Source organism: Artibeus jamaicensis, unplaced genomic scaffold, assembly GCF_021234435.1.
Source record: "Artibeus jamaicensis isolate MK-2021 breed Jamaican fruit bat unplaced genomic scaffold, CSHL_Jam_final scaffold_847, whole genome shotgun sequence".
Classification (NCBI taxonomy): domain Eukaryota; kingdom Metazoa; phylum Chordata; class Mammalia; order Chiroptera; family Phyllostomidae; genus Artibeus; species Artibeus jamaicensis.
The window spans coordinates 13,893,571-13,915,554 of record NW_026522057.1 but is presented as its reverse complement, the minus strand read 5'-3'; the positions used below and the strand labels follow the sequence as shown (position 1 = coordinate 13,915,554).

General features: G+C 38.6%; 1 protein-coding gene across 9 annotated transcripts in view; it reads left to right on the top strand.

Annotated features, from left to right (window-relative positions):
- Positions 1 to 21,984, top strand: part of PHACTR4 (phosphatase and actin regulator 4) — a 114,718-nt gene that overhangs the window by 64,921 nt on the left and 27,813 nt on the right. For 2 of the 9 annotated variants that reach the window (XM_037149842.2, XM_053660110.1), the window contains exon 2: positions 9,688 to 9,986. The exons of the other annotated variants lie outside the window; for them this stretch is intronic. In XM_037149842.2, coding sequence (XP_037005737.2) covers positions 9,941 to 9,986 — 46 coding nt within the window. In that variant the 5' untranslated portion in view covers positions 9,688 to 9,940. The remainder of the gene's footprint in view (positions 1 to 9,687; positions 9,987 to 21,984) is intronic. 9 annotated transcript variants of the gene reach the window in all.

Here is a 21,984-nt window from a genome sequence, read left to right as displayed (position 1 = left end):
ATTCAGGGTGACATTGGAGAACAGAAACACAGTGTCTAATGCAGTCAGTCTTCAGTGTAGAAAAGTGGATGGTCAAAGAAGGCTTCCTAGAGGAAGTGACCCACAAACCGAGTTTTGGGGGAGCACAAGCTTGCCGGATTAAGGAATGTGGGCGCTCCAGAGAGCCGGAGCTGCACACGAACGGTTGGTAGACCTGGGAGAACAGGTTGCAGTCTAGGAACTCCAAGTGGTTCAGTAGGACTGAAGACAAGTGTTGAGACTAAACACAGCAGGTACAGGAGAATGGTGAGGGAGGAGGCTGGATGGAGAGGTAGGCATTGGGTTGGGTCTCAGTGGATGTTTTCTGTAAGGTGAAGGACACTTAAGTTTGTGTTACAAAGATCACTGAGGCGCCGCTGTTGAGAACAGATTGATTAGAAAGGGAAGAAACTGGAGACGGTGGAGAGAAACTATTACTGCTCCAAGCGCACAAAGGAGGATGTCACATTTGAAAACCGTGTTCCACGAACAGACTCTGTCAGACCAGCAAGATTTAGAAAACTGTTTAAAGATACAGGAGACTTCCTGCCCCAAGTGAATAAATCCCAGCAGAACCATTCCAGTCCTTTTCTTTTTTCTTTTCAAAACACCACAAACTGGTAGTCACCTCTTCCTTGAATTTTAGAATAGGTGGTATTCTGAAGGCTTTTGGTGCCTCAGCCTAGACACGAGGTGAGTATGGATACAGTGTTTAATCGCTAATTAGATACTGTTATATACTGTTAATTCAGGGCTTTTCAGTAAAAGAAATTATTTTTAGGCTGAAAAACATCAAGTTTGCATCTTCAGGGGTTTTACTGCACTTTTCACAGTCTCAGTAGCACTAATAAAGAGGAGCTTCCCTGAAAGGTGAGACTAGGGTGGAGCTGGTTGGTGACTTGAGCATAGATGGATGAGCAGAGGCTCAAGTCGTCCATGTATTCTCTCGCCTCACTAGCCTGTTTTCCTAACGTGTTAATGTGTTCTGCTGTTACAGTTTTAAAAACAAAGTTAGAAGCAAGGGTATGTATAATCCAAAACATAATTTCTCTTTGAATGTAGAAATATTACACATAACTTTTTTCGTTTGCTTATCTCCTCAGTGTAAAAACTGAGGGTTTTGAGGGAAGGGAATGGTACAAAAGTGATGGATATTTCATACAAGGAAAACAAAGAATAAAGCACATTGGAATTAATGGCTAGAGAAAGTTTGGTAGAAACACCCTTCGTGTAGTATCCTTGGTTCCCTTTTTTTTTTTTAGATTTTTATTTACTTTTAGAGAGAGGGGAAGGAAAGGAGATAGAAAGGGAGAGAAAAGAAACATCGTTGTGTGAGATCGGTTGCCCTCACACACCCGCAACCAGGGGCCTGGCCTGCAACCCACACATGTGCCCTAAACAGAAATTGAACCAGTGACCTTTTGATTTGCTGGAGGGCACTCAATCCACTGAGCCACACCAGCCAGGGCATCCTTGATTCTTTTGCAGGAATTACTGTTGACTCATAGTGTAACCAGGTGTTAATTACTGAGAATTTTTATTTAGTCAAGATGGTTATATTCTCCTGCACATGTACTGGAAAAGAATGTTTCTAACAAGGACATTCCTAGTTAGACATTTTTAAGTAATGTTTACAAACATTATAGCTATTGTCAGACATTTATTTTATTCCCACTGGATATGTGGCTGAGTGTTGGGAATATTTAATTTCTTTCTCATTCACTTAGTGTGAAATTAAGGGCCAGATGAGTTAGAAAGGGTTATGCAAGAGAGGAGGAAGGGCAGAAGTGGCAGTGGCTAAGAGTCATCTCTCTGAGTCACCAGCAATGAATGCCACTTTACTGGGGAACATTACTTGATTTCTGACTGGTTAGTTTCTACATATCATTGATACCTTCTGGTTCCTTAATAGAGTCCAGTTGGGATTTAGTTTTTATGAATGTGTTATGATTTTATAAAATGTGTTTTCCTTTAAAATAAGACTATTCAGTCACTTTAACTGTAACTACATAAAACCTACTTTCAGCTCATGAAAAAGTACAATTTTGAGTAGAAAAAATATTATTAAATGTAAGATGGAAGTTGTTTGATAACAAATGGATATAATTCTCAGTAGGTCTGTAAATTGAAATAAAACCATTATTTTTCTATAGACTTTGAATTGTCATTAATAGTCAAAGACTAACTGACAAAGAAGTAGTAACTCAGTTACTGAAGAAAGAGTATAAATAGCTCAGTAGTTTCTTCTGAATAAAAGGAAAATTTTTTAGCTGTCAAGGTTCCTTCAGAGCACACTGCCTTCAGTGGTTGGTCATGGAAAATAGATACCGCATGCTGACAAAACGCGGGGTTAGTGCTTTGAAACACTTTTGTTTTACTGAAAGACCTCTGTGTGCTTTAAAAATCCGTCAGGTTCAGCATGTCCGATAGGAGCTTTTGCAGTGATGGAAAGGCTCTATATCCGCACTATCCGGCGTGGCAGTTGAGCACCTGCAATGTGGCCAGCACAGCTGAGAACCGGAACTGCACATTGTACTTAGTGTAGACATTAAATATTAATATAAATGTAAATAATCGTATGTAGCTAGTGACCATAGGGTTGGATAGTACTGACCATAGTATTACACATCTTTAGATAGTTGAGAACTGAGCAGCACATTTGATAAACATGCCATCAAAAAAATACTATAGTGTAATTAATGTTTATTTTAGTACAGTTGGAATTGTTGCTTTTTCTTTTATATTGGTTTAGAACTGAAGGGACTATAGTATTAGGAAAATGACAGAGAAAGTTAATCACGGAGTTTTCAGGTCTTTATATGTAGTCATATTCCCAGCAAAACCCTTCTGCTCACACAGTTTATAATTCAGCCCTCTCTCAGCCCACCCTGTTTCCCTGTCCTGAATCACTGTTTTCTATGCACTTGCCCCCCATCTAACATACTAGAAAGAAAGCATGGATTTTCCTCCATTACATTCACTGCTGTGTCCCCAGTACTGGAACAATACGTGATACTTTAGAGGTACTCAGGAAATATTTGTGCAATGAATAAAGTTTGTGGTCTCCTGATAATAATAATCCAGTTCATTAAACATCTCTTTGGCATTATATGACAAGTATTGAGACAGATTAGTTATGTAAAGTGTATCATGACCACCTTTCTTTTCCATAATAAAACATTCCTTGGAGTCATTATTTGAAGTAGAACATTATTGATTATGATTTAATTATTGATGTGGCTCTGCCATAGAATTTCATGACCAGAGGGAGCTTGGCAATAATCCGATTAAGCTGCCCAGTGTTACATATAGTGCTTTGATGCTCCATCAATATCATATCTCTCTTCCTCTTCCCCTGCTTCTTCCTTCATCCCCACAAACTAGGAATCTTTTCCCTCAATTATTTGTTTCATATCTTCATTTCCATTCAGCTAATTCTCACTGTCATCTAGACCTGCTTTCCCACGGACTCTCCTGCACTCTAAAGAACTTCCCAAATCTCATAAAAATACCCTTTTGTCTTTCTTAACTGAAGCTTTCCTTCTTAATATAATTTCTTATAACTCTCTCCTCATTTCTAGAAGTATCTCCTAACCTCTAGAACATCCTTGAAAACTCACTGTCTTTAAAACAAAACCTTTTAAGAGAAAGTAAAAAGGCAGTGCCAGTTTTCTACCCTAATTTCTTTCATTCCACGAAGCTGAAATTCAGCAGCCCTGTTGGCATAATTTCAGTTTCTTTTGCCCATAGACACAGTCTGACAGATTGTAGGCTTCCGAACAGACACATTACTTCATGCTGTCATATATGTATACAGCTGCTGTGGCATAAAAGCATATTAGAACTGCCCGTTTTTCCTAAAAAGTATAGTGTTTAAACTTAAACACTCATGCACTCACTGGTGTGACTCAGTGGGTTGGGCTTCATCCTACAAACTGAAAGGTTGCCTAGTTCGATTGCCAGTCAGGGCACATGCCTGGGTATGTGTGGGCCAGGTCCCCAGTTGGGGGCGTGCGAAAGGTTTCACTCCCCCTTCCCCTCTCTCTAAAAATAAATAAAATCTTTAAACTTAAACTTTTATTTATATAAAGAATCTAAGTGGGCCCTAGCTGGTGTGGCTCAGTGGATTGAGCTCTAGCCTATGAAGTGAAAGGTCGCTGGCTTGATTCTCAGTCAGGGCACATGCCTGGGTGTTGGGCCAGGTCCCAGGTGCGGGGCATGTGGGAGACAATCAATTGATGTATCTCTTGCACATTGCTGTTTCTCTCCCTCTCTTCCTCCCTCTCTTCTCCTCTCTTTAAAGGTAAAATAAATAAAATATTTTAAAAATTAAAAAAAAAAGAATCTGAGTGGTGTGAGAGAGAGCCAAATATATTAAGCACCTTCAGTCATCAAAACCTTTAGAGTCTCTTATTTAATCCTCACAACAACTGTATGAGTAATTATCTCCATTTTACAGATGTAGAAACTGAGGCTCACTTAAGTAACTTGTTCAGGGTGACTTAATCACTAAACAGGAAAGCTGAAATTTTGCATAGTTGTATGTGACTACAAAGCCTCTGTTTTCTTCCTTTGGTAAGCCATGCTGCCTTATGTAAGTGGGGTGGGCGGAAACAAGTGTTGCAGTATTCGATATATAATAGGAGGCGGGCGTGTTTGGTTTTGTGCACCCAGTGAGCCAGCCACAGAATGAAACCAGTATTACTTGGGTTAAGTGGATGATTATATGGTGATACCAGTAGTCTTGCATTAACTTTAACCTCCACTGTCTCTTTCGGCCTGTTCTTCAGGCTAGTTCACATGAAGTACAAATGTTTTCTGCTGATTATCTTGAGCCTAACAGTAGTGATTATGTGAAGTTTTATGTAAATATTCACCTGACAAATTTGTCTCCTTTGAAAATTACTACTTGCAAAGCAGTAAATTCTCAAAAAACAATCCTGAGCATGCCATTTTTATCCACAAAAGTGAGATTTCACAACAATCTTAGGATTGTTTGGCATGATAGAATACATTTCTATCATGGTCTCTACATTTTCTTTAGCCTCCATTCATAGCACTTTTCACCCTAATGGTCTTTTTTAAAAATATTTTCTTTATTTATTTTTCGAGAGAGGGGAAGGGAAGGAGAAAGAGTGGAAGAGAAACATCAATGTGTGGTTGCCTCTCATGCGTCCCCTGCTGGGAACTGGCCTGCAACCCAGGCATGTGCCCTGACTGGGAATCGAACCGCGATACTCTGGTTTGCAGGCCTGCGCTCAATCCACTGAGCTACGCCAGCCAGGGCCCTAATGGTCTTTTGTTACTAGATTCTGTGAGCAAAGCTTAAAATTGAAGAACTCTGTTTCTGCCCATCTACTCAAGGTTCATACATACTTGTTGCCCACTGTGCACTGAGTTGTGCCAAGAGTTGAGAGTTTAAGGATAAACACATCGTGGCCCTGCCCAGGAGACATTTCTAGCCTATTAGAAAAGTCTGAAGATCACTGTAATTCAGGGAGGTATGTCCACTAGAGTTCACCCTCTTCCCACTAGAGTTCACCCTCCTCGAGACACTCCAGTACAGTCAGTCATGACCAGCTCTTTATCTTCCCAGTCATACCTCTTGGTGCTTGGTGCTTTTTCTCACCTGTCATCACATGACTGGCTCTTTCAGTTTTGATCTTTCAAGATATTTTCTCTGATTCTTAGGACAAAGCTCGACAGCCACACCTTCACAATATGTGTTTATATAGAGCCTAAGTACTCATCGCACTCTGTTGTAAATCCTATTCACTCAGACTGTGAGCATGTTAGGGGCAAAAACTGTTGTTTTTAGCACCAGCACATTGATGGGCACATAACCAGCAATCAGTAAATCTTTATTGGAATTCTGCTTGGGTGAGAGGCTTACAATAATGGAAGCAACGTTTGAGCTAGTTCTTAAAGGATGAGTCAGAATTTCCTAGATGGGTCTGGGAAAGAAATTTCAGGCCAAGGGAAAAATATATACAAACAGATGAAACAATGAAGAGTTCCAAGTGACTAGTGGCTCTCTACTTTCCACAGGTGAGTGTGTTTAGACACAGGTTCTTAGTCGTGGGGTGTTATTGACTGTCACTGTCCAGAGCCCACTAGATCAGATTAGAACTTCATCGTGGGGTGAAGAAGAGGAGACTGCTCCTTCCCCCAGTTATAACTCCAGAAGTTGAAAATTAGTCTTTTATTTGAATATGTATCTGTGACCTATTAATAATTTCTGTTAGTCAGCCTTTTCTGGAGGAAAGCCACTTTTTCCGAACTTCCCACTAGAGTTCACCCTCCTCGAGACACTTAGGCCATAAGAAGGTAGTGCTGAACTAAGCTTAGAGAAATGTGATTAAAATAGCTAAGAGCTTACTCTCCTGGGTAATCCAGTTTATATTGGTACTTTAAGCATAAATCACATTTAAATGAAAGCCTCATACTCTCCTGATTGATCTTGTAGCCTGTTTACTGAAAACATAAGACATACTTTCATGTTAGCGTATGATATGGTGTGCTTGCCAACAGAGAGTCTTGGAGTTACAGATGTCACTAAAGGTTCTGAGTGCTCAGCTCTTCGCGGTCTTTTTATAAGGCCTTGCTTACTCTTCCCTAAATACATAGGAAGAAATTCATAAGTTTTTATGTCACCTCCCCCATTCCTTGAAGCAGTAATCTATGGAGGAAAAATACTCTTAAAAAAGTATTTTTTGGTAGGTGACTATTAAGAATAATGCGTACTTCTTGTAAAGTTAAAGTGAGACTTTCCTTTGCATTTCTAAAATATAATGCATGGAAAACTAGAATGGATTCAAGGTTTTGATTGTTACATTTTAAAGCCTTCAGTGGCCCAGTATCTTCCTCTCTCTCTGCTTGTCTGCTTTTACTAGCTGGTATAAAGTAAATATTGTTGGTCAAGGAACATTTAATGGCTTGGTGCACAGGCAACAGAATTAGCATTTCAGAGCAATTTCTTAAGTTGCAGGGCATGGACTTCCTTGGGAAATGAATATATCTGTAGGAAGTAGGTATTTCCTTGACCATTTTGTACAAAAGCTGAAGTGAGACCTAGAGTTAGAATCAAGAGACTTGGGTTTTAGTCCTGGCTCTGAGCAAGGCATTTAGCCTCTTTGACCATCAATTTCCTTTTTCTGTAAGGAGTGGAAGATTGAGCCAGATGATCACTAAGAATCTTGTCATTCTTTTATCTTTAAATTTTATTGCCACCTTCACAGTAACCTAAAATCATTCTTGAGCCAAGCTATGGTGGGCGTTTATATTTGATAGTAAACAGCAGCCCTGCCAGGATCCATAAATCTTATCTGTTCTACTCTTGTGTGGTCCTGTCAACATAGATTTTATAGTACTGTTTCTGGGGTATGTGTGTGTGAGATGTGCCTGATTTAAACTTACTGACAGGCCCTGGGTGGCGTGACTCAGTGGATTGAGTGCCAGCCAGCGAACCAAAGGGTCGCCAGTCCAATTCCCAGTCAGGGCACATGCCTGGGTTCCAGGCCAGGTCCCCAGTAGGGGCTGGTGAGAGGCAACCACACACGGTATTTCTCTCCCTCTCTTTTTTTCTCCCTTCCCTTCTGTCTAAAAATAAATAAATAATCAAACAAATAAATAACCTTATTGATGGCAGTACTTTTGTCTGGACTGTTCTATCTGCTTGATGTGTCTGTACACCCACCAGACTTCCTTTTTGGCCTGCATCTTCTAATCTGCTTTTTGGATTCATGAAACAGAAATGTCATCCTCTTCCGTTTCTGACTAACTTCTTTGTAATGACTAAGTTTTTTGTCATGTATATCTGGCTGTCCTGACCTGGCCTCTCCTTTCTTGACTTTTTTTCCCCCTGTAAGAACTATGATAATTATTGCTTGCATTTATTGAGAGTTTTTCATATGCCAGGCATGTTACAAACACCTTTTTTAATGTCCATGTCATTTCATCCCTACAGTTGCCCTGCACTGTTTAGTGTTGTATTGCTCATTTTACAAATTAGAAAACCCAAGGCCCAGAGCTTACCACTGAGTGATAGATCTGAAATTAAAATTTCAGTTGCCTCCAGAGCTCATCCTCTTAAGCAACATGCTATATTATCTTCATGATGATGGTGGTGGCGATGATGAATATAATATGTTGAGTACCTACTGGGTGCTGAGCAATGTATTTGCCACTTTTTGCTTCCCCGTTTTATAGTAGTGGAAACTACTATTTCACATGTTCCACTTTTAGGTTAAATACTCATATAAGTGCCCAGGTTCAAATGGTATTGGGCAGTCTTCTTACATTGGAGCATTCTTTCAGTGTATTTTTCCTTTTGCTCTCTTTCCCGTTTTAATGGTCAGCATCATAATATTTTTCTGACTACTGCCAGTATTAACAATTAAATGTTGCCTGAGTATTTCTACACATTTCTTATTTACTGGTGCCTTAGCATTATCATTTTTTGTTTGTTGCCTTTGCTATTTTTTTGTGTGTGTCAAAGCAGATAATGGGGATAAGATAATGGGGGGAAAGGAGAAAGTGCTAAGGAAAAGCAAAAGTCCAGATATTAGAACTCTTTCTGTGATCTCAGTTTGGAAAACAAAGATTTAAATGAAAACTCTGCATTTTGAGTAGCTGTCATTTGTTGAAGGAATATTAGGGCTTTGGCACTTAAAAACTCGATGATATGAGACATGGGATTTGACCTCACTAGCCTTAGTTTTCTTATCTGAATATAGGGTAAGCAATATATTCTTCACAACACGTAGTTAGTTTTGGTGATGATTAAATGAAACAACCAGTGTAAAATTTCTTAATATAATATTGAAACTGTTAGTCCTCCTTTTTTCCTTCAAGGGCTTGTTAAATAACTCAGAATATGTGGCCAAACACTCAAAGTATGGCATGTGTAGCTTTTTTACATATAGAAAATTTAGCGTTAGCATCCAAAGGCATGTATGTAAATAAAAACTCATCAAGCTGTAGTCTTAATGTTTATGTATTCGCCTATCCGTAAATTAATTATAGTTCAGTAAAAATGAAAAGTCATAAGCAAGCTGGACTTTTGGTTGCTGCATGTGGTGAGCTGATGTTTTCCATGTATTGTATCCAGCATGTGGGACTACTCCTCTGTAGTCCTCAAAATCATGTGGTGGTTATTGAGCTTTAGCAAAAAGAAATATTGTAATATACGCTCCAAATATTCATTTCCAAAAGTTTATATCTTAGTAAGCCAAATTTTCAGAAATAATTTCTTTTTATTTTTAGAAAAGGTATACTCAATCCTAAAATAATGTTCCTAGTGTTATTAATTCCCAGTATGTAAATCTCATGCTGCTTCGGGTATGTCACTCACAGGTAGAAAATACAATTTTAGAGCAATCAGGGCAATGTGAGAACAGTCTGATACATTTTCGGCAAGCCTGTATCAAAAACATACCTTCAAGTGGATGTCTGCTCCCATTAGCCTGCTTACACGTAACTCTGATGGGGTTTTGTGTGATAAGTTTACAAGTTGTTTGGTTGACTCTTGAGCAAGCTCCCTTTCTTCTGGAGAGCAGGAACCAAGCTCAATGTCAGGAAAAGTAGGTGTGGACTTTTAGGGCTGTGCCGCTCAGCAGCTAGAATGTGGTTGGCAGTCTCCTCCCCTTCCTGCACTTCTGCTCTTCACAGTGCGCACCCTGGAATGACAGGCATTCCTGTGTGAAGAGAGCCGGCGTGAAGACGTATTTGTAAGAACCACAAGTGCCCAGGCCGGGACAGGGAAAGAAACTCCAGCAGAGTGACCTCATACCATTTCCTGATGTTTGGCAGTGACACTGAGAGAGGAGTGCACGTCCCCTCCTTATGTGGATTTATCTTTTAAGAAAAGTTCGCTTTGGTCCAGCACAGTTTGTTGTCGTGAGACACATCAGACAATATAATCATGGGGCAAGCTGATGTCTCCAGACCGGTAAATCCAGATGCAACTGGTGAGTAATAAAAGGCAAAGAAATAAAATCTTGACAGACAAGGCAGATCTTCAGGTGAAGTTGAATGTTTTATAGGAATTTGAATGTAAGGATTTTGATGTTTATAACTTTGGGATGTTTATAACTTTCTGAAGAATGAATGAAAACATTGTTAGTCATATTTCATTTAATCGTATTCATCTACCACACATAGTTTTGTTTTACTTGATTCCTTTGGAGTTTTTTAATGTAATACTGCTAGGGAACCATCTGTTCATTTCTTGCCTTTGCAGAAGATAACCACAGAAACTCATATGTAGAATTCGGTGGTGTTTTACTAGTGTTTGGCAGGGCTTGGGCAATTGATAGATATATGTGGTGTAGAACTAGAACTGTCAACTTCTTTAAACAGGACCATGTTAAATAATTGACTTAATTTTTCAACTGAGTTATACAATTTCCAAATAAGTCTCAGACTTTTTCTATTGTGGTGGTTTTCCATTTCTTATGAGGCAGCACTGTGGTATAAATATTTCTGAAGTCAGTGCTTTACATTTGAAGTGTCATTATCTCAGAGATAGCTGGAGATCAGGCTGATAATTATAAGTGTAGCTCAGAGTTTCAAAGCTTTTAAGTGAAAAGGAAGTCCATTGTTACTGAAGATTCATTTTCTTAAAGTTCTGGGTTTTTGGATAAGATGAAGTTGGAAAGATGGGAAAAATAGTTTTAAATGGATGTTCATTAAACATCCATTTAAAAGGATTGTTCTAAATATAAGCAAAGTGGGAGAAATCCTGTGAATCATTTCTTGACACTAATCTAACTTTTAAAAAGATGTGTACCTTTTCTCTGACTTAGGGAGCAGCAGAAAGCATGTTCAGATCTAGGCTGTTTTTTTGTTTTTGATTTTGTTTTTGTTTTTCCCCAGAAATGAAAAATGTTGGTGACCTTGAAGAAAAGTATGTAAGGGTAGGAGCACAGGTCACATTCCCAAATGTCTCATGATTTAATAAGATTTATTTTTCTAAAGGTATGTTTTCTCCTGAGAACTTGCCAAATGAAATTCCTACAAAGCATTTTTTTTTTTTTTTAAGTTTCACTGAATCTGAAGCACACGAATCACAAAGTGAGTCACTCAGTGGCAGATTTTTCACAATGAAGTCAGGGCTCGATTCACTTCGCCTTCCTTGATCACCAGGGCTGGGTCCATACCAAGTTACTAACCCCCTTTTAATTTTTTAAATAAAGTATTTAAATATTGTAGGGAAAGAGGTAGGGGGGAAAAGAGGGAATGCCCAGAGGCCAATGTCCAGCTTTAGAAATGAACTTTAAAACTGATGTATCCCACCCCATCCTACCCCTTTTTCTGTGTCCACATTCCCTTATGATGACATTTTGCTGCTTTGCTCTCAGATGTAACTACTCTCCAGAATTTGGTAGGATTATTTGGGGCCAGTAAATTCTCCAGTGGTTTCTATTCCAAAGATTAGTTCTTTATTAACAAGTATAATAAGGACCTAAATAGTGTGAGGCATTTATCTGTGGCATGGAAATGAGAGGTCTTTGAAAAGCAAGAAATGGGTAAGCAGGTGTAAGTTGATGATGAGTGGTGGTATTTATGAAGAACGCCCATTTAACCTCTACATACTATACAAAAAATTTCATCTGAGGAAATGAAGTTTGCTGTCTTATGCTTTTAAAAAAAGTCAGAATCAAATCCATCAATTTTTCTAACTACCAGTATTTCATAATAAGAGACCTATAAAGAAAAAATAGAAGTCACTCAGGTACCTAACTAAAATTTTGTGTTCTCTCCAGATTTAATTTGAGGGTTTTATTTCCTATTACCTAGAAAATTTCTAGGTGACTATAAGCTATTTTAATGGACAGACTCTGTCCATTATTTGTAATTCAGGATGTTATGTATCTGAGCAAATTAGGAGTGGGTCATGAAGGCTTTAACGTTAACAGCTTTGAGGACTTACTTACACCATTGTTTTACAGGCTTCTATCAAACATTACAATTTTTAATGAAATTCAAAAAGCATCTCAGTGGGTAAGGTGTCTGAAAAGTCTTGCCAAATTCTTTGGAAGGGTATATGTCCAAAGTAAATTAAGACATAAATAGTTGTTCAGTGGTTTAAAAAAAGACATAAATAATTTGTTTATGGTTCCAGGCCTATAGTATGGTAGTTAGTTTTGAGATTTAAAACCAATGGTATTACTGCCCTGGTGGGGTGGTTCAGCTGGTTGAAGAATCGTCCCTGTACATGATTGCGGGGACGATTACCAGTCAGGGCACATGCCTGGTTTGTGAGTTCCATCCCTGTTTGTGGTGCGTGGGGTAGGCAACTGATTGATGTTTCTCTCACATCGATGTTTCCCTCTCTCCCTAATATCAATAAACATGTCCTCGAGTGAGGAGTAAAAATCAGTGAATGAATGAATAAATATAAAATTGATGGTACTAGTTTGGGCAAGCCAAGTGAAATAAAATCAGTTCCTGAATATATTGGATTGATTTATTATTTCCAAGGCACTGTGTAGGTATAATTCATATCTATATCCTTAATTTTACTTTCTAGGTGAAAATTTAAACTGTTAAAAGAAAAAATTCAAAATATTCATAAATTTGTAAGTCCGTTGACTCCCTTGACTTATGATGGATGTCCAGGGCTGTTAACCCAGAGAGAGGAGCCTGCGTTCAAATAACCTTTGCCTGAGACTGTTATGCAAATTTGAGATGTTATGTCAGTATCCAGCTGGAGGCTTTACTATGGGATCTTTCCCACAACCTGTAAACTAATTGAGTATTTGAAAGCTGAGTAAGAATTTATGCTGTGGTGTCCATTCAAGGAAATAAGTAGTTATCTCAACAGTTTATATTTTTAAAATCATCCTTCACGGAACTATGTCCATAAGAGAAAGTCTCATGGATAAGACTTAGTAGATTTACTCAGATAAAGCTTTAAAATAAGCCCTGGCTGATGTAGCTCAGTGGATTGAGCCCAGGCCTGCGAACCAGAGAATTGCGGTTCGATTCCCAGTCAGGGTGCATGCCTGGGTTGCAGGCCAGTTCCCAGCAGGGGACGCACAAGAGGCAACTGTACATTGATGTTTCTCTCCCTCTCTCCTTCCCCTCTAAAGATAAGTAAATAAAATCTTTTAAAAAAACAAAAAACTTTAAAATAGTACTTTTTAGGTTTTTTTTTCTTTTTTAAAAAAGATTTTACTTATTTATTTTTAGAGAGAAAGGAAGGGAGAAAGAGAGGGAGAGAAACATCGATGTGTAAGAGGTTGCCTCTTACACACGCCCCTGGGCCAGGCCTGCAACCTAGGCACGTGCCTTCACCAGGAGTTGAACCAGCGAGTCTCACGTCAGATGATGCTCAACCAACTGTGAGCCATGTTGGTAGGGGCAATACTTTGTAGTTCTTTTTTTTTTTTTAAGATTTTATTTCTTTGTTATTGGGGGGGGGCGGGGAGAGGGAGAAAGAGAGGGAGAGAAACATCGATGTGGGAGAGATACATCAATTGGTTTCTTCTTGCATGCCCCCCATGTGGGGACCTGGCCCGCAACCCAGGCATGTGCCCTGACTGGGAATCCAACCCAGGACCTTTCGATTTGCAGGTCAGCACTCAATCCATTGAGCCGTACCAGCCAGGCAGGGCAATACTTTGTAGTTCTTTTTTTCTTAAGATTTTATTAATTTAGAGAGAGAGGAAGGGAGAGAGAAAGAAAGGGAGAGAAACATCAGTGTGTGGCTGCCTCTCATATGGACCCCACTGGGGACCTGGTTCACAGCCTGCGCTCAATCCACTGAGCTACGCCAGCCAGGGCAATACTTTGTAGTTCTTAATCAACATAAAAGTTATTTCTGTGTATACCAGGCTACTTTGCATCATATTAAGACAACCAGCTCATTAGCACATGTCCTTAAATTAGGCACAAGACGAAAGAATTTAAGCTCTACCTTCTCTTTGCCTTTCCATTTCCCATCTCTATCTTTTTTCTTCTTTTTTGACTCTCACATACCTTTTAGTCAATAATTAGCCTCTTTTTTTGGTTTTTCTTTTATGTAGGAATTTGTCATTTTAAAAGGCACTATATTGTAATATTTCATCTACCTACATTTCTCTTTCCATTGTCATTTGATTCATTTTGCTCTGAAATTTTATGTACATGATAATGGGAGTAGTTCTGGGAATGACAGCTTAGAAATATCATCATCATTTGGAGGCAGAACTAGTAAGAAGATTGCTATCTGAATAAAATTTAATGTAGCTGTATAATAATATTAACATTGGAATAAATAATAGATGGGTTAATTAAAAATAAACGTAATAGGACTTTACAGAAAAACACTTGGCAGCGTTTAGTCTTCAGAGTTAGCAGAGACATTTCTCATACCTGTGTAGGTCTAATAATAAATGCTTTCCTCTGAGGAAGAAGAAACAGGCATTGGTTTCACAGAAAATCCAGGAACGAGGAAGAAGCGCCAGTATAGGAGTCTGTCGGGGACGCCTCACCAGATTTTCTGTTCTCGAAGGTGGAATACCAATCAGAAATCATTGTCCCTTCTTTCTCCTCCATTGGGTTTTCTGAATACCCTGTTGTCACAGCAGTGTATCCCCTCTTCCCACTGGCAAGTAAACTTTACAAAGTTTAAGGGGCTTTATTTTGTTGCTTTAATGAGAGAATGTTTTATATTCTGGCACTTTACTGCCAGAATATAAAAAATCTTACTCTTCGCTTATAATATTTATTTTAAAAGTGTATGTATCAAGTGGCCCAGGGTATAAAGCAGGGTATCACTTCCTCATACAGTCTTGGTCAGAAAACTGTATTTTCCTAGAGTTGGAATCTCAGACCTAATTGTACCTGCAAGTATTGTACATTACAGAGAGTGTCCTTCTCCCTGACTATCTTCCTGAGTGCTTTGCCCAATTCTGTTTCCTAAAGGTCAGAACTATGCAGTGCTTCCAAGGGAAGTTATGGGCCTGCGCTAGACAAAGCCTGCTTTGTTCATTAGTGGCAGCTTTTGATTTCTGTAATGTTGTCGAAGTTTTCTAAAACAGTTCTTTAAATCCAATAATTTTTTTTTAGAAGGCAACAATGAGTAAGTACAATGGTGAAAGTACCATAAATTAATGTTCTCCATTTACAAAGTTCTGATGGCATGAAAATGCTTATATAAAAGTAAGATCTGTTACAAGTTGGATGGACATAAAAGATAAACAGAACTATTAGATTATAAATATAATGAAACACAATGTACATAAGTCAAGTCATTATGCTGTACACCTTAAACTTAAAAAAAAAGATAATTGGCCCTGGCTGGTGGGGCTCAGTGGATTGAGTGCTGGTCTGCGAACCAGAGGGTTTGCTTCCCAGTCAGGGCACGTGCCTGGATTGTGGGCCAGGTCCCCAGTGCAGGGTGCATGAGAGGCAACCACACTCTGAAGTTTCCCTTTCTCTCTCTCCGCCTCCACCCCACTCTCAAATAAATAAATATATTTTTAATAAAAGATCATTGGCACCTCTTGATAACGGAGCACATATCTTGTTGCACATAACTGTAGATTTTAAAATTTTAGCGAGGGCTAAAATTTTAGCCCTGGTATGGCTCAGTGGATTGAGTGCCGGCTTGCAAACCAAAAGGTCGCCAGTTCAATTCCCAGTCAGGGCACATGCCTGGGTAGTGGGCGAGCTCCCCAATTAGGGGAACTCGAGAGGCAACCAATGAGGCAACCGATTAATGTTTCTCTCCCTCCCTTCCCCTCTCTCTAAAAATAAATAAAATCTTTAAACATTTTTAGATGAATAACTTATAACAAATAAGAGTTTTGTGGGTAGAATGGAAGAACTTTATATACTTTAAGTCTAAACATTTCTTAAACCCGATAAAGTGTAAGAAATAGAGGTAGAGCTAAGACACAGTAGTTTTGTTGCTTATCACTAAACGTAGTGAAGGGGAGGGGATGGCAGTGGTTCTGTTGGACACAGGCTTCCTGTTGACCCCGATCGCCTGTGCCTTCCCTCGGCTTCAGCACGGATGATTAAGAATTGGCGGTTAATACAGATTCTACAATGAACACTATCTTTGACCTAGAACTTTATTGTCGAACCTTGTTTTATCCCTTATCTCTCGGAGGTAGTGTAGGTATAATATTTATTCACAGCAAGTAATCAATAAAAACCTCATCTGAACATGAAAAATACTAAGTAAATTTTAATAAAATTACCCTAGGAATTCATCTGGAACAACTAAACTTGAACTAAAAATCTTGAAGTAAATGCTGGCCAAAAAAACCTAGAGGTTGAAGATAAAACTACTAGAATTCTGCATAATACATGATATAAGACACAAGCCTATGAAATGGGAGGTGCTACAGCTTGAATGAAGGAGTAAATAGTTTAAATACCAGGACATAGTTTCAGGCTGCTACACAAAGCGGAAACTCCAAACTCGATAGTTAATTACCTTTCTCTCCCAGCCTCCACCTGCCTCCAGAAAACATCAAGACTCCAACTCTGTGTGTGACTTGCTTTCCTAGTGGGTATAGCTGCATGACTCAAAGAAAAGGGTGTTTTCTTTGGAATGCACAACCATAAAGCTAAAGCCAGCATCCTATACCCAGTTTTCTATCAAAGGGAATCTACCTTGTGTTGGCTCTCACAGAAAGCAAGGGGCCATAAGGCCATTTTAAATTTCATAACTAGTTTAAACAGAAACAATGGAATGTCCAAATGTGACTTCAAACCTTTATTTCTTGTCAAATTGGAAACAGAAGGGAGATGGTCATCAGATCAGAATTGTTGAGAACAAGTGGTTGATGTTCTCATGATGTGCTTATGAACAGCTTCACACTACTCGCTCTGCCCTTTACGAGTACAGAACAAATGTGAGGTGTGATTGTATCATTAAAAATTTAAGAAGGGAAGCCCTGGCTGGTGTAGCTCAGTTGATTGAGCATGGGCCTGCGGACCAAAAGATCGCTGTTCAATTCCCCGTCAGGGCACATGCCTGGGTTGCAGGCCAGTTCCCAGCAGGGGATGCACCAGAAGCAACCATATATTTGTATTTCTCTCCTTCCCTTCCCTTCTAAAGATAAATAAATAAAACTTTTTTTTAAATTTAAGAAGGGATAATTTCTAAGAACTTGAATATATTTTTTGTTGTATAATTCATTTGTTAGTTTCTCTTTCTTTCTATTGCAGTTTTCTAAGTGATGGAATTGAATTTTCTTCTTGTCAGACAAAAGTGTGTAGTAAGAAACCCGAACAAGGGCACTAATTTAAATGGATCCAAGAATATGCCAAATCGGCGACTTCAGTTTGACCCAGTCAGCTCCTACTCCCAAGGATTTACGCATACTGTAAAATCCTTCATTCTATGGCTGGAAAGTTTACCCCTGCTGACTGTAGGTCACCATGACATTAGGTTTCCAACCCATTCTCACCAGACCGCACTCATGGCCAACAAGGGTGGTATGCGTGCAGAACGCGGGGCCAGGAAGTGTCATTTGGGTCACCTAAGTCCACTCACTGCAACATGCGTCACTGTTCCAGGTGCCGAAGCAGTGTACCCCTGAGTGGTCTGGTTTGCTTATTATTCCAGGCCGTGATTGCCATGTGGGAAAGGATTCATTTTTATGGGAACCTAGTGTTTAGAAAGAATTGTTTTCTTTTGGGTACTTATATATATGCTGGAGTTCACTTATTAACTGTAACAGTTTGAAAGCTCCCACTTCCCATTGTAAAAAATAATTTTTTCCAATTATAAAAGCTATATACATGTTTATTGTAAAAAGTTAGAAAGCCAGAAAGAAGAAACATAAGTCTCCCATAATCCTAATCCTACCATCAAAATATGTCTACATTTTAGTTTAGTTTTTTCTATTCTTTTTAACATACTTTAGCACAGTTTGAATAATGTGGTATATAATTTATATGTATTTATATTTCCCTTTTAATCTAGGATTATTACTCTAGAAACTTCATTGTAATGATTATATATTGTTTTATATAAAATTTTTGGTTTATTGATTCATATACCTTGTGTTGTACATTCAGCTCATCCCCAATGATTTACCACCCTAAATAACACTTATCAGAAATAACATCTTGCCCTGGCTAGTGTGGCTCACTGAATTGAGCACCGGCCTGCAAACCAAATGGTCGCTGGTTCAATTCCCAGTCAGGGCACGGGCCTGGGTTGTGGGCCAGGTCCCCAGTTGGGATCATGCAGGAAGCAAACACTCGTTGATGTTTTTCTCCCTCTCTTTCTTCCTCCCTTCCCCTCTCTTTCAAAATAAATCAATAAAATCTTTTAAAAAAATAAAAAGAAGAAGAAGAAATAACATCTTGCCTGGCCAGGTAGTTCATTTGGTTTTAGCATTGTCCCATACACCAAAATTGCAGGTTCAATCCCCAGTCAGGATACATAGAAGAAATAGCCAGTGAGTGCATAAATAAGTGAATCAGCAAATTGGGGTGTGTGTGTGTGTATGTGTGTGTTTCTCCCTTTCTCTCCCTCCCTTCCCCTCTTTTTTAAAAATCAATAAATTGAAATTAAGAACAATCTGACAGTAACCAGAGGGGACATGGGGTGGGTAATGGGGGGGAGGGTTTTCAGAAACAACTATAAAGGACACACGGACAAAACCAAGGGGGAGTGGAAGCCCGGGAGGGAGGCGGGGCGTTGTGGGAGGTAAATGCAGAGAACTGTTCTTGAACAACAATTCAAAAAATTTTAAAAATCAATAAATTAAAAAGAAAAGAAATAACATCATTGGGAAGAGTCCATCTTTTAAAGCTAAGTTTTCTCAACTTTTGTGTAAATATTATGAGAACTTAAGGCTTTTATTCAAGAAAGTAGTCTTATATATTTTATAGAGAGTTAGAATTAAAATTTGAAAAAATGTGTGTGTGGTCCTAGCCACTATTCTAGTTATAAATAATACCCAGTTAGGTTATAAAAGAATATATGCCCAAATGGAATTTGATAGTGGGAGACCTGTTTCACAGATTCTTCAAGGTTGGATTTAGGCAGACTGCTGAGTAGGTCTTTTCCATGAATTTGGCCATTTGTCTGTTTTCAGCCTGCTACCTTCCCTTCTTGAAAATACCCTTGGACTTGAGTAGGGAATTTAATGATAGTGGCTGCCTCCCCCTATCATTTAATTAGTTGAAGATCCCACCCTTCCTATGTAGGACATTTGATGGAGCTGAGTTTTCGTGATGTCCCTTTGGTGTCAACATAATGGATTGGGGGGGACAGAGAAGATGATTTCCTTCTTTCCCTTTTCATTAGGAATGATTAATCTGCTTCCTCTTTTTTTCCTGACATCTTTCATGTATGAAAACACTCCCTTGATGTAGAATTTGTTTCAGGAAGCACTTACCTAAGCAAAGAATGTGTGGGAAGAATTTTATCAACACTTTATTTTAATCAATTATAGGTGTTGCTCTTGAATAATAGCTAAAAGTTGAGTTTCCAGAGCACTCCCAGATAAGTCTCCACCAAAAATGCCCCATAATGTGATTTCAGAGTTCTCTCCCATGTATGTTATCAACAGCATAAAGATTTACATCCTACTGATATCAGTTATGCTGTGTGCAAGTAGAAAGCATCCAAAGAATGAAACATACAGAGAAAAGTAGTCTAATAGGGGAAAAGCTAATCAAATCACATTTATAAAGCGCTGAGATTAAATACAAAAAACCTCAGCTCCCAGCTGAAAATACTATATATCAAGTGCAAACATCCTTCAAAAATGATGAAATAAAATTATCCAAGTTGAAGCGTAGAGTTGTAGAAGGAAATGAAGAGTATGGTAGGTTACCTGAAAAAGCAAATGTGTAGCAAATATAAGAATACTATTTATTAAAAGAATAATAATGTCTTCTGTGGTTTATTGTTATGTATATGTAAGGAAATATGACAATAACAGCAGATAGAGATGAATTATTGTAAAATTCTTGCATTGTTTAGTGAATAGTAAAAGTACTAACTTAATGTAGATTATAATAAGTCAAGAATGCACAGAACAAGACAAATAGAAAATAATAGCAAAATGGTAGACCTAAGCCCAACTGTGTCAGTAAAAACATTAACTGTAAATGGCCTAAACACTAAAAGACAACAATTGTCAAACTAGGTAGAAAAATTAAAATCAAGCCCTGGCTGGTGTGGCTCAGTGTGTTGAGTGCCGGCCTGTGAACCACAAGGTCACCGCTTTGATTCCCAGTCAGGGCACGTGCCTGGATTGTGGGCCAGGTCCCCTGTTGGGGGCATGTGAGAGGCAACAGATTGATGTGTTTCTCACACATCAATGTTTCTCTCCCTCCCTTCCCCTTCTCTAAAAAAATAAGTAAATAAAATATTTTTTTTAAAGGCATAATTGTTATTAAAGTGATATGGGGCATTTCATGATAAAAAGATCAATTTAGCAGGAAGATACAACTCTAAATTTGTGTATACCTAATAACATAGCTTTAAAGTATATAAAGCACAAATTAATAGAACTAAAAAGAGAAAGAGAAATCCACTTCCATTGGTAGAGATGTTGACATGCCTATCTCAATAAGTGATAGAACAGGCTGACAACAAATCAGAAGGAATGGTACTGATTTATACAATGTGATTACCCAACTTGACCTGATTGGTATATATAGAACACTACACTGAATAATTATACCATACACTTTCTGTCCAAGTGCACATAGAACATAATATGTTACAAATCTTGAAAAAATAACTGCAAACTTTTATATTTATTTTTATTTTTAACTGTATCTGAAACAGAAACACAGGGAGTTCCTCGCAATTCTTCTGTAGGAATTCTGTGTTTGAGTAAGAAACACTGGAATGATGCCATGGTTTTCTAGTTTAATTTTCTTCAACCCAGTATTAGGTTACAGGCATACAGAGAATGTCTGCCTCTATCTCCTAACATGTACCAGGGTATCCAGTTTCCAGATAATAATCTGGGGCTGGGTTTAACAAACCTGTCTGTCGTAAGAATCACCTGTGAAGATTTTTTAAAACAGATTCCTAGGACCCACCTCCTGGAGACTCTGTATTTTGAAAAGGTGACTGGGCTGATACCAACAAAGTATTTGAACAGGTTTGGGAGTTACTGAAATAGTGTTTGGTTTGTCATACAGAGAGGAGGGAGTGGAAGAGGAAGAATATGAGAATATAAGAATATGAATGAATGAATAAATTTGGGCTAATAACTAGGTCAGGTTTGGGTGTAGCTGAACCCCACTTGGATGAGGCAAGAGGCATATCCACTTCTAAAAGTTTTATAAATATGAAAATTAAGCATATTTGCCTGGCCGGGTGGCGCAGTTGGTGGGAGCGTCGTCCCAGATGCTAAAAGGTTACCAATTCCGTTCTCTGTTAGAGCACATGTGTAGGTTTCAGGTTTGACCTGCAGTCAGGGCATGTATGGCAGAAAGCCCATCGATGCTTCTCTCTCTTGCCCCCCACCCCTTCCCCCCTCTCTAAAAATCAGTAAGCATATTCTCGGGTGAGGATTTTAAAAAATATTAAGCAAATTTGTATAAAGCATGAAAAGAAAAACACTGTTCTTTTTGCTAAGTATTCTGTGACTTTCTTTTAAGTTTTTTAAAAGATTTTTATTCTTTTTTTTAGAGAAAGGGTAAAGGAGGAAGGAGAGGGAGAGAAATATTGGTGTGGGAGAGAAACATCAGTTGGTTGCCTCTTTCACGTTCCCAACTGGGGATTTGGCCTGCAACCCAGGCATGTGCCCTGACCAGGAATTGAACCTGTGATCTTTCAGTTTGCAGGTCGGCTCACCAGCCAGGGCTCTGTGATGTTTTTTTTACATAAGGAAGGAGTGGGTTATTCTTAGCAGTGATTGTAACAGTGTGCACATTCATTTTTTAAATCATAATCTATTGTTATTTTCCACACACATTGTACTTTTTAATATAAACAGAACTTGTTTTTGGTTCATGTGCTAGTAGGCATAAATATATTTGAAA